Here is a 17521-nt window from a genome sequence, read left to right as displayed (position 1 = left end):
TACCACTAGAATAGGAGGACTGCAATGGTTATCCCTCTTCACAAGAGTGGTCCATCAACAGATCCTGGAAACTACAGGTCCATTAGCCTAACAAGTCTAACATAGAAAGCCATGGAACAAATCATGGAAATGAACAAGGACATTGGCATCCTACAGACAATGGACCCATCCCAGTTTGCCACTATCAAGGAAAGGTCTTGCCTGCTTCACCTTGTAGACTTCAAGAGGGTAAACCAAGGCAATGGATGAGGTGAAGATGGTACATACCTCCTACCTTGACCTGGCTAAGGCATTTGATACAATCCCTTACTTTTGTATTGTTGGCAAACTCACCAAACTAGGCATAAATCCCTACATAACTCATTGAATTGCCAGCTGGCTCACAGATATGATCCAAGAAGCCAGGATTTGGAAGACCACCATTACCAAGAGACCAGTCACCAGTGAAGTACCTCAGGGAGCATTGTTGGGCCATCTCTTTTTTGGTATCTGCTTCTCAGAAGTCAACGATTTCTGGCTCACCAAGTTTGCAGATGACTGCAAATTGGGAGTTATCATAGATTCCCCCTTGACATTTTCATCCTGCAAGAGGGTCCAATACAAATAACTGGTACCAAGGTCATGGTTTAAAATGCCAAGAATTGCATTACAGTGCCTCTTGGGAAAATGTCCACACAAGCCAATTACTCCATTGATAAAACTCCTGTAAGAATTGACTTGGTAGGTAATTATCTGGGAACATATGTAGACAGTAATCTCGCCTTCGACCAACACATACCCAAGACAGTAACAAAGTCATTCTATGTTGCCCAACTTATCAGCAAGGGTATGCCATCTGGATCCAAGGAAATTATAGTAACACTTTACACTGTCCTTATCAAAGCCATCATTGTGTACAATACCCCTTTGGAATGTACCTTACCAGACATTTTCAACAGTTGGAATGTCCATAGAGGTTCCTCACCAAGACGATCCAGGACATTAACACACACTCCTACAAAGATCACCTTAAGGCCCTATCTCTATCTCCTACACATTACTGAGAGGCTAAGCCGCATACAAGGCATCCCTCAGATCCAGACTGATGGATCTTTCACACATCTGTAAAATGAACAGCACTAGGAAACACAGGTCTACGGACATAAACTGCCTGCAACATAAACAGAACATGTTGGTGAGACACATGTGCCTCAAAGGATCCTCACATTATGGAAGCAGAGTTCATCCCTAACCCTATTTATATATAACCTTGACCATTGGATGGGAAATCTTAAATTCACCCCATTCTGACCTGGTTTAACTTCATAACATCTCAGCCTAATTCATCAACTCTGAAAACGGCAAGACAAAAATTCAACTGCAGAAACATGAAGTCCCAGAACATTGTCTTTCTTCTCCAGGAAATGAACCACTTGGCCACTATGGTGAACTTTGCCCTTTCTCCGCTGTAGTGTGATCTTGGAGATGGTATAGTTAAAGTAAGGGGTGGGTGGGGGCAAAACCCTCCACTTCGATGGTTGTAATTTGTTACAGTTGTGTTTTTTTGCTGGCTAAGTGGTGTCTTTCCTCTCTGAGAAAGTAATCAGTTGGCCACCAACGAAAAAGCCACAACCGTAACAAGTTACAACCACTGAAGTGGGGGGCTTTAACTCCACACCTCCCAACTTAAATATACCAACTCTGTGATTGCATTACAGCAGGGAAAGAACAAAGTTCACCATGGTGGCCAAGTGGTTACTTTTCCAGAGAGGAAAGATGATGTTCCGGGACTTTGTTTCTGCAGTTGCAACATTTTTGTCTCACCATGTTTAGAGTCAACGAACTGGGCTGCAACATTATGAAGGGGAACCATCTGACCTATATGTCTCTAATCAACAGAGGCAGACAGTTAAGTAAAATATTAACATAACCCCACACAAACACAAAGCCCATAACCACCTTCAAACTAACATACCCCTCTTAACACCCACCCAAAGTATATGGGCAAAAACTGGGTTGTGTTCCACAGCTAGGCTTAGAAAAGCCCTAGTGGCAGTTTGCCTAGTATATAGCTATGAACCAAGACCCCCCCCCCCCAAGGCACCTACAAAAAGCAGGTAGCACGGAAGGCATCAGCAGCAGGATGTTCAGTGGGTATGCCAACGGCAGATAAGATGTAGTGTCCAATAGGAAATACTTTTACTAATTGTGTTTGTGGGCCATTACCTCCCTCAAGTGTCTAGAAAATATTGCTTAAAACATACAGTGGAGCATAAATGTGGCTGAAGCAACATGCAGACTTTCTCCATGCTGTAGACAGTTCTACATGGTGTAGTTAAGCAAGTATGTACAGCTGACAAGGTACAATTTACATTACATTCCTGTTCCCATGCACTTACTTACTGAAGCTAAGGAGCAAGGAGCTGCATATGATTCTCTATGTCCCAGTAAAATTTGTGACAGCTGTATGTCTCTGCAGCTTCATTTCCCTTCAGACATGTGTCCCCAACAAAACATTATGTATGGAAATGTCTTGCCGCCTAGCAGCCTGAACTCTTTAAAAACATTTTTTAAAATGCGGCATGCTAAAGGAGGCCACAGCACGCCTTTTTCAGTGGCAAATCCCTTACTCTGACTGGCACTTCCAATGTACAATATTCTCCCCTGCTACCACTATCCTCCCCATTTGCTCATTAGCCTGGTCCAATAACACTGCTATATACATTCATCAGTTCAGTCTTTAAGGACTAGCACACACATTTGCTCTGCCTTTCTTCTTTTCCTCCCATGCCTACTAATCAGCCACCCTCATTACCTAAATGGCCTATTTCTTTTCTTTTGTTCTTTCCAAAGCTGATGCTTTGCTACTCCCCCCGCCAGTACTCCTCATAACATATAAATACATGTACTTCTACAATACCAGCCCTCTCCAAAACATGTGCTTGACCTTGGCTATACCATGCAGGTATTTTCTTGCTGTGCACTTCAGTATCTGTTCTGGTCCTGGCTGATACCCTCACTCCTCTGGAAGACAGCATTGCAGTTAGTAAGGCTGGTCACCACCCCTACCCCCCAAGATACGTTAAGTCAGTGTCAGCCAGCAACCGCTCCCACTCCCCACCACAAAAATCAAGATTGTCTAGTGCTTCTGTTCTGGGCCACACAACTTTATTTCTTTGCATAATGGCACAAAAATCTTGCTATGGACACCTTACCTTGGAGGCAATTACTTCTCTAAAAACTGTAACCTTACCAGATAGCACAGACAGGCAGTTGTCTGACCCCATGGTGGCAGCCCACCAGTGCATATCAACTCTGCTAGAGACAATAGGAATACTGTCCTCCATTCTCTTTTTCTTTGTATATCATGCCCAAAGCACAGTAACACTAATATCTAAGCCCTCTATCCCTCATGGTTAATGCTCAGTGCAATCTCCCAACTTTCAATAGAAGACTGCTGCTTTTTGCAGTAGTAACCCAAGCTCTCAAAGAAAAGATCCAAAGCACCCCAAATTCTGATGACATAGCTGGCATGGTACAATTCAGAAACTGCAGCTGCCAGCAATACAGGTTGAAATACAACATCTAGCACAAGTGGGCAGACATGGCTAAGGTTTGAAAATGCAAACAGCAAAGGCCAGTGATATCAGGACATGATTGGATAATACTAATTATTAGCTTCTCAACAATTGTTTTAAACAAATCTTTAATAAAATTACGACTGGAATTTGTACAAATTAAATGCTAGAGAGGCTTTACACAGTAGTAACCTAGTACATGCTGTTTACCTTGACCTGGCCAAGGCTGTTGACACCCCCCCCCCGTTGGCATTATCAAAAAAATTAGACAATGTAAACTCCTTCATTGTCTACTAGATTGCAAATAGGCTATCCAACAGATTCCAGAGCATAAACTTTGCTGGTACCCTCTCCAGGCATAAAATTATAACTAATCCAGTATGTCAGGATCAGTGCTGTGTCCTCTTCTGCTTAACATTTATGTTGCAAATCCCTAAAGTCTGGCTGTCCAAGTCTGCTGATGACTGCAATCTGGGTAAATCTACATTTTGCTAATACTAAATCGCTCCCACAAGGGCTAGAATATGCATTACCTAAAATGGTCAAACTAAATCCAAAAAAAGTGCACCATATAGTAGTGCTCATCAAAAAAGCTACTTCCACTTCATACAATACTAATGGTACTCCTCTCTGGAACAGACACTGACATGCGAACTGGGTACTTATACTGATAACTCACTCACTCTCATTTGATCATCAGTTTCTGTTTCAATCAAGAAATCCTATCTGGCCCAGTTAATTTCTAGGGAATATCCTCAAGATCCAAAGTAGTTACGCTATTGCTGTACTCTCCCCTATCAGACCAATCCTCAAATACAATGCCCGCTTTGAAATGTAGAAATCCAAGCAGCTCTGAAGTAGAAAAGCACAAAGATTCCAAACCTACAAAAATTAAAGGGATTTAACTCAGTCAGCCTTCAAGACAGAGAAGCATGACTCATAATATCCTAAAGGTTGCTCCAATGTGATCGGTCTTCCTTTTCCAGCCATAGAAAGACCTAGTCCTACTTGACCTATTTCTCTGCAAAATCAGTAGCCCTACAAACACCCACCTAAGAAATGAGATAAACAATTAAAGTCTGAAAGGATAGCTTCCTACCTCAACATATTCCTAGTCTATTACCACTACAGGTAAAACAATGTAATATTTTGGCTACCTTTAAGTTAAGTCTTGACGACTGGATGGGCAGAGAAATTTACACCATGTTTATTCTGTATGCTCTGCTCAATTTGTGAGATAAACAATATTAAATGCTTGAAAAGTATGCCAAGGATTTTTAAGTGCATCTGCACAAAGGTGTATATGACTAGGTATCATGTGGTCCCTGCGATCACTTGCCTAATATTGTTCCCAACAGTTATGGAATGGGGAGCTATACTTCTATTTGCTTAACAGTGCTAAACAAAGTACCTCTCAGTTTTTTCTGCCAGTTCATTTCATTGAAAAGGTCTTCTGATCTCAGGAAGAAGTCATTTATCTTGCTCCCCTGTTCATCTCGCTCTGTGGTATAATAAACTCTTGATTTTGATTCCTTGGTAAGGAACTCGCAGATGTTTGGTACAGGAAACACAATCTGCTCCATCGTGCGATCTTGTCGAACAATCTGTTAAGTAACAACAGATAAATTAAACACTGAAAAGTGCTACGGTGTGGTAAATAAAAAAAAAAAAAAAAAAAAAAAAAAAAGGTATTAGTCTGCCCGCTACACGGGTGACTAACTTGCATACATGGCTGCAGCTGGATGCATACTGGGAATTATCATGGTGACTTCCTTCATGTAAAATGATCAGTATCAGACATACAACCATAGACAAAAGGGTACTTCAGTGCTAGAAAAATTAAAATTATGCACTTACTGTAAGATATCTACATAAGCCACATATCTATCCACTTAAACTTTAGGACTGGTCATCTCCAATCACTATTTGCTTAGAACTTTGAAGACTTAACCAGGCTCAAACACTACCCGATGCCCCATGCCTCCCAGTTTTTCCTCTAATTTACTACATGCAATCTGAATGGTCATTCTTCCTACAGTCTCCACTCTGACAATTTGCATAACAGTGGGGTGGTGGTGTGTAAGTGGATGGACATAGATCACAAATAGCAGCTGAGGCAAACTTTAAGGTTGTGAGCAGTTACTGCTGAGGTACGGGGGGGGGGGTTCATTTCTCTCACTTCTCACTGGCCTTCTGTGCAACCATGAACAAGGCCAATTAATCAGACATTGCTCCCAGGTCACCCCTGAAAAGGGACTGTGTCCAGTGGGTCTACCTGCTTAAAACAGGATTATTATCAACCATTCTTTTAAGTACATAATGTTCATATCTTTTCAGATTGTAGGAAAGCATACCCCCATCTTCTCATGGTTGGTATCACGACAGGATATCCTGAATGATGGCAGACCTGAAGACTGACCTGGGCCTTGAGATTACATTCAGCTTGTAGTCTCTTTCAAAAGTGTCACAAAAACCTAATTTTCTCTAATGCTATCTACTGAAGTTTTCATAAAAAAGGCTAAGGAGGTAGCTGGCATCTATGCAAAATGACCTTTGGGTTTACCTTGCAATGTTTTATTATAACCACATTACAGAAAAAAATCTGCCAGCCACCTGAGGTAGAACTGAAGCAAATGCAGACTTCAGGAGAAGGTTAAATAATGACATTGGTTCTGAGCTGGGGGCAATCACTTAGGAGCCAAACAAAAAGGCATCAGCGAAAAGACCATCTTTGAAGTGCAACACCAAACACAGAACTGACTAGTCAAATACAGAAAGGAATGAATATTGTTGATAACTTTGATCCAAAGGACGTAAATGTCCTATAGACAATGACTGATCGACACCAAGGATCTCGGTCCCAGAAATATTTTATAACAAACAGGTTGGCTCCAGGATTACTGGCACAGAAGGGGATGATGACGATTAAGTGATCAGTGCTAAAGTAAGGAACTATGGAGTACACTATCAACTCTGATCAACTGGCACCAGTGAAACAACAGATGAGAAAGGGGCTGAAGAGCACCTCCTGCTACCCTAGAAACTGTAGGGGAAGACAGGACACCCATGTCTATCCTTAAGAACCCCTGTACTGTCACTGGTTAGCAATCCTTTGAGAACTCAAAATGTTCTAGACCTTAATTCTTTAGGAGGAATGTTACTGAACAACAAAGTTTCACCCTCAGGTAAATTTCACACAAGGCGCATTTGCCCAGGGGTTGGATTTTGTGCTCACTTCAGGCACTTCCTAAGCTCTGTGGCCTTATCCTTCTCCATGGGAAATGCCAGTAAAAAGCAACCTATGAGGAGCAATAACAATATAACAAGCCAAAGGGAGGCACAGAGATAACTAATCCTAACTAATAAGGCAACTAACCTCACAAGCCAATCCAGGCCAAAGCACACTGGCTGCTTAAACACCATGTTATCTATGCATAAAATATGTTATATATGGGGGGGGGGGGTAGTGACTACAGTGCACCTTATCCTCACAGTCATAGATCCAGTCTACCTCATATTCTTTGAAATCTCATTGGTGGCAATTTTTTTCCTCTCAGCACTAACTTTGGTATGCAATGGAAGAAGACCGAGAGATTTACCCATTGGAAGGATAGGGCATCCACTTTCCAGGCCTTGCAGTGAGGTTCCCTGGTGCAAAATTTGCTGAGCTGATGATTGTTGTGGGAAGCCAAGCGGTCCACCTTCGGGGTGCCCCATTTCTGGGTTACAAGGTTGAAGGTGCTGTGGTCTAGCTGCCACTCATGTGAGTCTAGGAGGTTTTTGCTTAAAATTGTCTGCCAGAGAGTTGTGGGAGCCTGGTAGGAATTGTGCTTGCAGATGAATTTGCATGGCTGAAGCCATGTGCCAAAGGATCATGGCGAGCCTGCAGAGGGGATAAGAGTGAGTTCCTCCCTGCTTGTTGATGTACCACATCACTGTGGTATTGTCTATTTTGATCAGTAGAGGCCCCGGGGAGAGCAGAGGACTGAAAGCTGTCAAACAGTGCTGAACAGCTTGCATCTCCTTTTTGCTGATTTGCAGGTGTATTTGATTTGGGCTCCAATGGCTCTGAATGCACCTGATATCCAGGTGTGCACCCCAGGCATAATCTGATGCATCTGTAGTTAGTGTCTGGGCAGCATGGGGTTGTGAGAAGGGAAGACCCTTGTGGTTGCATGCTGCTGCCCACCAAAGAAAATCTTTCCTTCAACAGGGTATCATAGATATGATAGTTTCCAGGTTGTGTGTGTTGACACCAAAGGCTTTTCAGGTACCATTGAAGTTTCCTCATATGCAGTCTGGCATATGGAATGAGTAGAATGCAGGAGGCCATGAATCCTAGAGCTTGAAGGATTTTCCTTGCGGTTAACTGGGTTCTGGTGGCTAGTTGAGAGAAGTAGCCTGTCAGGCAGGCTTGTTTTTCTGGAGTAAGGAATGCCATCTGGGAAGCTGTGTCCAGGCTTGCTCCCAGGAATACAATTTTTTGAGTGGGTACTAGATTGGATTTCTTTTCGTTTATAGTGTACCCCAGGGAGGTTAGTAGGTACTTTACAAAGGTCAGGTGCTGTAACAGCTTTTCCTGTCTGCTTGAATCAGGCAGTCGTTTAAGTAGGGGTAAATCTGAATATTCCTTTGTCTGCAAAAAGCAATGGCTGGAGCCAAGCATTTTGTGAAAACTCTGGGAGCAGTGGATAAGCCAAAGGGAAGCACTGAGAACTGAAAGTGCATAGATCCTGCTCTGAAACTTAGATATTTCCTGCAGGAATCCCTGACTGGGATGTGTAAATAGGCCTCTTTTAGGTCTAGGGTGGCTAACCAAGCATCCTTGGATAGCACAGAAAGAAGCTGCTGGAGGGTGAGCATTATGAATTTTGTTATCACCAGGAACGTGTTTAGAATTGATAGATCGAGGATTGAGCGCCAGGGTGCCCTCTTTTCTGGGTACCAGGAAAACCCTGGAGTAGAAACCTTGGCCTATCTTGTCTGCAGGAACAGGCTGCATTGCCTCATGGAGAGCAGGGAATGGACTTGGTTTTGCCTCTGCCCACTGGTTTGGAGTAATATCTGGGAACCCTTTTGGGAGTGTGGAAATAAAATTGTATCCCTGGGACATTACGTTGAGAACCCATCAGTCGTTAGTGATAGAGGCCCAGTTTTTGGCATGGGGGGAGAGTTTTCCTCCTAGGGGCACAAGCAGGTGGGCAGACGTAAGGGGTGGAGGTGTAAAGTCACCGAGTTCTTTCCATAAGGGGGTGGCTTAGCACTCCTTGTTTTTGAAGTGGAGAACTCCACTGCTTAGATCGCTGCTTTCCCTGGGAATGCTGTCTGGGGGGTCTGCTTCCCCTAGGCCTTGTCTGAGCTGGTCTTGAGGGGGCCGGAAAGGATCAGTTCTTGGAGGGGCAATGGCTACTGAACCTCGGAGGCTAGACCTGCAAGAAGTCTGTCTTAATAGATTTAGATTTTTCTTCCATCTTTTTTAAGACCCCTTCTGCCTTGGTGCCAAACAAATTGTCTTTTTCAATGGTGCGTCCAATAGTTTTGATTTGACATGGTCCAGCAAGGTCCGTTACTTGAGCCAAGCATGTCTTCTAAATGCAGAACCTGTGACTGTTGCCCTGCAGGATACTTCAAGGGCATCAAAGCCACATTGCAAGGTGTGTCCAGTAACTTGGCTTGCAGAATGCATAAGCTCCTGTAATTCTTTATTTTCTGCACAAGCCGGAAAGGTAGATATTTTTTGTTTAAGGAGTTCCATAGTATGTTGCTGGCATTTCAGCATGTGGAACTGACAATTTAGTGCTCTAATGGCAAGAGTTGCAGATGTGTATACTTTTTTACCCCATCTGTCTAAAGCTCGGGAATCCCCTGCCTGAGGGGGTGGGATTCTTACCTGTGGTTGCTTTTATTCCTTTAGGTCCTTGGGAGATGACCTCTGGGTCAGCAGTAGGATTCTAGAAAAGAAATTTGTGAGAGTCAGGGACTCTAATACCAGTCAGTCTTCCTGGGAGCAGGAAGAAGGGTGTCAGGAGTTAAACTGGATTCCATAAAAACATCATCCACAACATCCAGGACAGAAGGAATGGCTAAAGGTCTGTGCTGCAATAATCCAAGAAAAACTATCTTACACTTGTTCAAGGTTTGCCAGTGGAGGAACGAAGTAACAAAAGAAAAAAAAACCTCTGGTATTCCACCACGGCTTGAATTTTACCACAGAAGAGTCCTGTTTTAAACACCACATGAATTTAATGAATAAAATAAAATAAAAATATATATAAAAGCTGGAAGTTCCAAGTAACGATAAAACGAGCGCTTTCGGCTTTTAGCCTTCTTCAGATCGATCTGAAGAAGGCTAAAAGCCGAAAGCGCTCATCGTTTGGTTACTTGGAACTTCCAGCTTTTATATATATTTTTATATTTTATTCATTAAATTCGTTTGTTTAAAACAGGACTCTTATTTGGTAAAACTTCTAGCTTTTATATATATTCTTATATTTTATTCATTAAATTCATTTGGTGTTTAAAACAGGACTCTTCTTTGGTAAAATTCAAGCCATGGTGGATTACCAGAGATTTTTCCCTAAGGTCTGTGCTGTGGTAAATGCTCCCTTAATGTATGTAGGGTTTCACAAAATGAAAAATCCTCTGGAGGAGAGGCAGAAGGAATGGATTCTTCTGCATCTGAATCCTCAAACAGACAAGGGTTGCAAGTCTTCACATTCAGAAACCTCAGAGTCACTGGACTCCTGGTCAGATAAAACTGCTGGGGACAAGTCTCTCTTTCTTTTGGAAGGGGTAGGCTGGCTTCCCTAATAAGCAAGATAAGGTCTTCTGCAATTTTAAGCATTTGAGATTGAAGCATGGAAGCAGGTGCTTGAGCTTAGTCATCTTTTTTTTGGCATAGTTCGTACCCTGGGCCTTAGAAACTCGGTAGTTTTAGAAAGAAAGGATGACGCAAAACAAGTCTGTTTGTGTCGAGTATCAGTAGTGCAAAAAACTTCCTCGAAAGCCAGTGCCTGCTCAGCAGCTCCGGACCCATCCAAGATAGAGACATCCGCAGGATCCTTAGTCAAATAAGAGTCTCGCGGCATACTGCACTCCGAACGGGTCTCGGTAGCAGCTTGCAAATCCACAGAAGTGGGCATCAGAGGCTGCGAAAGCACGTCACTGAGGACCAGCAAACTAGCGACTAGCTTAATGGAAGCATTGCCGGCAGTTTTGGTCCTGTGCGGTCTCTGTCTTTATCCTTACTTTTTTTCAGAAGATCAGTAGTCGGATGGCTTACCGAAGCCATTTCAGAATACAGAGATAGAGTGCGAAAATATTTAGCTACAATAAGGGCCCAACAATGTATAGTTCTGGCGTTGAACAAAGCACAAAACCGACAGCGAGGGACTTTGTGGTCTGGGCCTAAACAGGTGACGCAGTAAGAATGGAAATCTCGGTGTGGTATTTGCATTCCATAGGCGAGACTATTGTTAACTTTTTCTGATATTGGTTAGAGCAAGAAAAAAGGATCCCCAACGGGGTACTTAGCTTGAGAAGACTTCAACTTTAATTCGGAAACGAAAACTCAGGTAGCAGCTGACTGGCACTCGTGCAAACAGGTTCTGCTTTGGGCTCCTCGGCAAGAAAGACTGATGTAATGGTGTCGGCCTGCCTGATTTTATACCACTGACGAACGGACGTCAGTCCTGGAGTGACAGCAACCAATGCAGAAATACTAAGCCTCTGGTATTCGAGCTGAGGGCTACCCCTGGCAGGATAACCCAAGTGTGATGACTGCCAATGAAACATGAACATCAGGCAACAGATCTGGTGGAGTTCATAAGAGGCTTACTTGTAACAGAGACTACTACTACAACAAGACTTGGCAACAGAGAATGCACACTGGAGTTTTGTTCCCGGTGTTGCTTTCTGCTCTTACTAGAGATGGTTTATAGAGTATATTACAACTGGTCAAAATGACAGAATACTAACACTTATTGCAACTAAAGTCACGATACAAAATCTTTTTTTTTTTTTTATTGCAGGACTACAGCTGTGAGAGAAGGCAAAAAGGGAAAATTTGTATAGGTGACAACAGCTATCAGCAGAAACTGGAGTTTTATCAGGTATATCCATGCCTTCTTCAAAATACTCTATACAAATGTTGGAAACATTATTTCTAGAACCCAAGATCATGCAAGCTAAGAGTGGTCAAAGAAAATTCACATCAGCCCTGCAGCCCTTAATCTTTGCTTCAAGAATCAAAAGTGGACACAAGAAAGCTTAATCCTGATCCATCGCCACTTTTCAGAAGTAAGATCAGTGTGCGAATGGGAAACTGCAAATTGGGCAGTACCTCCTTGTGTTGGCCAGGAACTATTAAGATGCTTAATTTTCCTTTAGGTACCACAAGGTACTTAAAAACCTTTGTCATGATCAAGACAGTCTTCCTGTGATAAACTGGGCTTAGTTTTACAAGTATTATTAAAGATCATTTGCATTTATAAAAGGACAAAATGGTGGCATGGAAAAAGGCACCCACATCCCAGCACTTTTATACAGCCGGTAAAATCCATGTTACATCTAAGAACTCCATGCATACTTTGGAAGCTAAATCAAAGACTACTAATTTCAGAATGGTAGTAAGTGTAAGACCATCTTGCTTTTTAAAAAAAAATGTACAGTGTTAGATTATTTCCATACAGGCTGGGGAATGTTAACATTGTTTCAATATGGAAGAGGAGTTGTTCTATAGAGAGAGGGAATGCTATTTCCTTATTTTAGTATTTGCATCTGGCTCCTACCTTAGGCATTGACTCCAGAATGATCTCTGATCATGCTGGAATGGTTCTAACTTTAAATGTAGAGAACAGAGCATTTCAAACAATGGACATTTAATACACATTTCCTAACTATTTCAATGAATGGTTTGATGCCAGAGAGCAACAACTGAATAGGAGGGAGGCATTCAAAGGCATGTTTTGGATGGTTGAATGGGAAACCCCAAATTCATCCCAGGGGTTTCATCCGTGTCTGTCTTGGATAGGGGCAATTGGTGCTGATTTAGATCTGCTTATAACATAGACCATATCACTAGACCCTTAAGGGAACAAGGGTTGAACTTGGCTAGGCCTGTTGGGACAGTAGGGGCAAATAGCCTAGTAACCTCCTATGAACAAGCTCTGCCACAATAAATGGCTTGAATCAGGGTCCACAGATTGACCGTGACTGGTTGTGCCATGCAAAAATGGAGGAGTAAGAGTCACATGTGGGGATGAGGCAGTGGCAGGGAAGACAATTAGGGAATGCAGAGCTTTCTAAAATTATAGCATCTGAATTATTACAAACTTTGCTTCCTTAAGCAAAGGGGCTTTGAAGTAATGGCCAAATCCCCGGCAGCATCTACCTTATTACAGAAGGTAGAGCATCGTACAAACCAGCTTTTTCAAAACCCATCAGAAATATTAAATATTTTTTCAAGGGATTATACTTCTCAGTAATGGCTTGGCCCTTGTTAGAAGCAGAAAAACAGCTGTAGGAATTGGTTCTCCTAAAACTAGAATCTGAAGACTCCAAAGGTTTATTAGCACCAGCAGCACAAGTGAGGTTGGAATTAGCAATACAGGATTCCATGATTTTGACAATATCTAACCTGAAGTGTGTGTGTGTGTGTGTGTGTGTGTGTGTGTGTGTGTGTGTGTGTGTGTGTGTGAGTGAGTGAGAGAATCTTCATGTAAGGGGGGTTTCTTAGCTGACACAGAAAAGGGATCTTTATTGGAAAAAACAATGCTTAGCTGTCCATAGGCTCTTGTTAGTCCAGCAGTAGTGACATCAGTACTGAATGCTGCAGGGTTTGGGTTTAAGTCCAAAATAAAAGCTAATACTCCTTAAATTTTTCATGTTTGCTTTAGCAAAAATAAATCAATCACAGCCAATATTATACTAGTCAGTGCTAGAATTCACAACAATAATGGTTTAGAGACTATTTTATTTACTTCTGACCTCAATTTGTGCTGTGTGTTTGGCATAAAAGTCCAGGGCTTCATCGCCTTCTCCCATTTGTACCCCAGGTTTCAGCATATGTTGCAGTTCCTTGTTATGACGAGCCAACTACAGAGGAAAAAAGTTAGTGGCTAATTACAATCAGTACAATTTACTAACATGTAGACAAAAATGCAAGCCAAAAATGTATGACAAAGTTACAAAATCTTAGTAGCAGTTACGACTCGCGAATCAGAGTTGATCAGACAACTCAAATGATACATCAGCAGCTTGGAGGGATGAGGATACAGAGAATCAACTGACAACAATATACATTATAAAATACAATAGTGACAGATATTTAACAAAATGAATCAACACATTACATCTTCCAGCTAAGTTTTGGGAAAGCATGCTTTTGGAATTTCAAAAGTAGGAAGTGTCACTCCTTTCCTAAAGCACAACCATTAACAGAAAGCTCTCAAAAAAAATTAAATCACAGCTCACAAAGCCCCCAAAGAAATAATCTTCATGTTATAAATACATATTTCAAGGCCTCAACGTCATGCCCTGTATAACATCAGAATGCTACATGTGCTACCATATGTTTTAAGCTCTGCTACCATCCCCAGCTCATAATGGCTCTGGCAAAAAATACTCTTTCAGATGCCAATGACTGGACCATTATTTCAATACTATCTTAAATACTTAGCACAGCAGAATAAAGGCTACAGGTTTAACTCTTTCTATATCCAGAAAGAATATTCAGGAACTTATTTTTAGTATTAGGTTCCATAATGTGGTGTTGGCTCCTCCAGCGATGTGTTCTCAGCCTAGACTTTCCAAAAAGCAAAGGATCATAAAATTGCAGTAGAAATAAGGCAAAGATCATGTCAAATTAATCAATAACAAAAGACCAGATTGGCAATTCCTATCTAAAGAGTTCAAATTTTCCTGGACCTATGATGCGTCTCACTGGAGTAAACTAGACATTCTCTTTAGACTAAAACAGACTATAGAGAACAAGACTTAACTATGTAAATGGCAATGTCATATTTTATGACTCAACCACCTCGTTTGCAACATGTATATCCTTCTTTGCTCCTTTTATTCTGTAATTATAATTTATGCCATTCTGACAAGTTTCATAATACGTTTACAATTACAGAAGATAAGGTAATTTGGTCCCAATACAGACAGGTGAGAACACTAGCAACCCCCCCACACACACCACAGGATAAACAGGTAACCCTAACCTGAATACTTCTACCTTGGTTCACTTTTGGACGACCTGGAAAAAAATAAAGCTTCTGTGAGGAAAATAATCCTGGCCTCCCATACTGAGAGATTAAGACAGTGCAGAAATGGATGCATCATCATTCCCATTGTGCTGGTACAAAACCTCTTCCTTTCACACAAAATAAGAAATAGATTGTACTCTCCAGAATAATAAAAATCACAACTGTCTTTCCAAAAGGACTTGCTAGCATTAACCAAGCCTTTTCCTTCTTCAGAGTTTTGAATTATAAATTATGAAATCCATAGATCAAATTAACCCCTTTACATCAATTAGGATTTTTGAACTCTGCAATACTCCACAAGTCAAAAAGGCCCATCTCTGGTGCACACTGTATCTTAAGTAGGACACTTTTGAGCAGACCTAACAGTCACAGACCAAGACCAGACACACCTTAGTTTAAAAAGCTGCTAAAAATGTTTTTCTTATCAAAATGACCAACACTCTCCCTTACATTTACTGTAATTGTCAACTTCACCTCTGCAACACCATCATACCACTAATATGACCCTGTTCCATGCGGGTATTCTTCCACATGACCACAGTGCTGTCCATCACCACTTCTGAGAATTTCTAAAGTTGAAGAATTGCAAAATGTTCAAACAGCCAGAAAAACTAGTATCCCCATTAAATTTACACTGTTTTCCTCAGGCATGAGAATGGGAATGCCTCTACATAGCTCTCTACCGCAAATGCATTCCTTAACACGAGCCAACAGAACATGGATGGTGGAAAGGGAAAAAACAAAGGAATTCCCTGAACTCACCTGGCCTGTCATCTACAGTTCAATTACCTGACCAATTTTGGAATCAATGAAAATTAAATATCCAAGCCATTCTACGACTGGTGTCACTGGATTATTAAATACTTTTTTTCCTGGGAAGTCTGGCTGACATGTAACCTCTGAGAAAGTCAGGATAACAGCTTGGTCAGAGCCACAATCAACTGCATCATGTATATACATCTCCTATGCCTTTATGGATGACAGAGCTTCTCTTGTACTAAAACAAGGAGTAATAAAGGTCAGACAGACAAATCAATCAGCAAAAACTATAAGAAAAACCCAGCCAAGCTATATTTCCCACTGTGCGATTCCTTAAAACCTCTTGCGTTAGAGGTAACATGGGATATATGCAAATGACCTCTTAAAGACATCAGGTGTTTCAGCTAGATGGCAGTTCTGCATGCCCATGACTTTTTCCTTTTTAAGTCTGTTACGGATAAATTCAGGCCAATAAAGCCAAAAAAAATCTAATCTAAACATTTTCTTTAGAAGAGCAAACTGGAACAGAAGTATTCAGAAAGCCAATAGTCCACTCAGCGTTATGAATTCATAACGCTGAGTGGACTATTGGCTTTCTGAATACTTCTGTTCCAGTTTGCTCTTCTGGTTTTTTGTTGTATAACATTTTCTTTAGAAGCTTTACTCTGCAAACGACAGCCTTGGGCATTCTTGGAATGGGCTAAGTCTTTTCCTTCAACAGTCTTTTTTTGGTGTAATTTGTCTCAAAGTCCCACTCTCTATCAAAATGCCTTCCAACTTGACAAGAAACAAATGCTTGCCTTCCCAAAAGATCTTTTAAGTAAGAGGTAGAAATGAGGTACCTTGAAAGGATGGCGAAAGTGTTTTCTGATCCAACATGGCAGAAAGACCCAATGAGCTGAAGTGGAGGTCTCTGCAAGACCTGGTAGGCATAAATTGCCCCCACCACCACTTAACATGAACCATGACACAATCAAGACGTCCAAGTCTTTGATTCTTGAAAGGACGCTGGCCAAATTATTTTGAAGAAGGGATACTTCTTACCCTTATCTGCACAGGAGGGACATTTAGTAGGGTGCATAACATACTGCAGAGAGTATTATGAGCAGCTTGATGATCATAACCCGCTTATGTGTTCGAGACATACATGCCAAGAAATTCATCTTGACAGTGAAGCATGCAAACTGGATGGAGTGAAAAAAACAGGTCCAATGGCGGTAATGGCTAAGGATAGGATTTAAAATTAACTCTCGCTCTCTTCATACATGTATCTATATACGTATACACACACACACACACATGCATAATTACACATACACACACAGTATCAGAACCTTTAACTGCCCTCAGTTTTAAAGTGAAATGCCTTATTCACAGCACTGGAAGGATGAATTGCAGACCTACTTGGCTGGATCTTCTTGCCATAAATCAGGCTTCCTGTGTTCTTTTTACCTCCTTGCCATTCAACCAAAAAGCTTCCCTCCATATGGACATACCCATTCATTACCCAGTGTGCTAGGAATGATTGTAACAACTGTCTATAGGGAACATTCAGACAGCAATGAGGGTGTTGTGTGTCCCTGTTGGCATCCTGACTATGTGGGCATGTATGGCCTAACCTTCCCTTGGGGAAAGAGGACACTACCTGCATGCCCACATGGGTCTGCAATGCTTATCACTTGTAAGTGCACTCCCTTATGTTTGCTAAAGTCTATCAACAAGCAGTGTCTTGGTGAGCCAGGCGTTTCCACCACCCTTGTATGCACATTTGTATCACCACCTCCACCAAAGGAATAAAACGGTTTGTGCTATCCTCCTCTCCAAATGGACATTCCCAATCTCCCCTGCCAGATCCACCAAGCACCACAGATGCTAACTGATCTCTGGTCACCTGAGTGTAATCAGGGTTTATGTCTCTACTCCAGCAGAGCTTTCAAC

General features: G+C 41.7%; 1 protein-coding gene across 1 annotated transcript in view; it reads right to left on the bottom strand.

Moving 5' to 3' along the window:
- The window catches only part of ITPR1 (inositol 1,4,5-trisphosphate receptor type 1), a 2510606-nt gene that overhangs the window by 457921 nt on the left and 2035164 nt on the right, over nt 1–17521 (bottom strand). Inside the window, exons 46-47 of the mRNA XM_044076407.1 lie at nt 13545–13652; nt 4969–5161 (exon numbers count right to left, since the gene is read on the bottom strand). Coding sequence (XP_043932342.1) covers nt 4969–5161; nt 13545–13652 — 301 coding nt within the window. The remainder of the gene's footprint in view (nt 1–4968; nt 5162–13544; nt 13653–17521) is intronic.

This window comes from Protopterus annectens, chromosome 7.part0, assembly GCF_019279795.1.
Source record: "Protopterus annectens isolate FY-2018-M chromosome 7.part0, PAN1.0, whole genome shotgun sequence".
NCBI classification, from domain to species: domain Eukaryota; kingdom Metazoa; phylum Chordata; order Ceratodontiformes; family Protopteridae; genus Protopterus; species Protopterus annectens.
The sequence above is the reverse complement of the archived record's forward strand: the minus strand, read 5'-3'. Positions and strand labels throughout refer to the sequence as shown.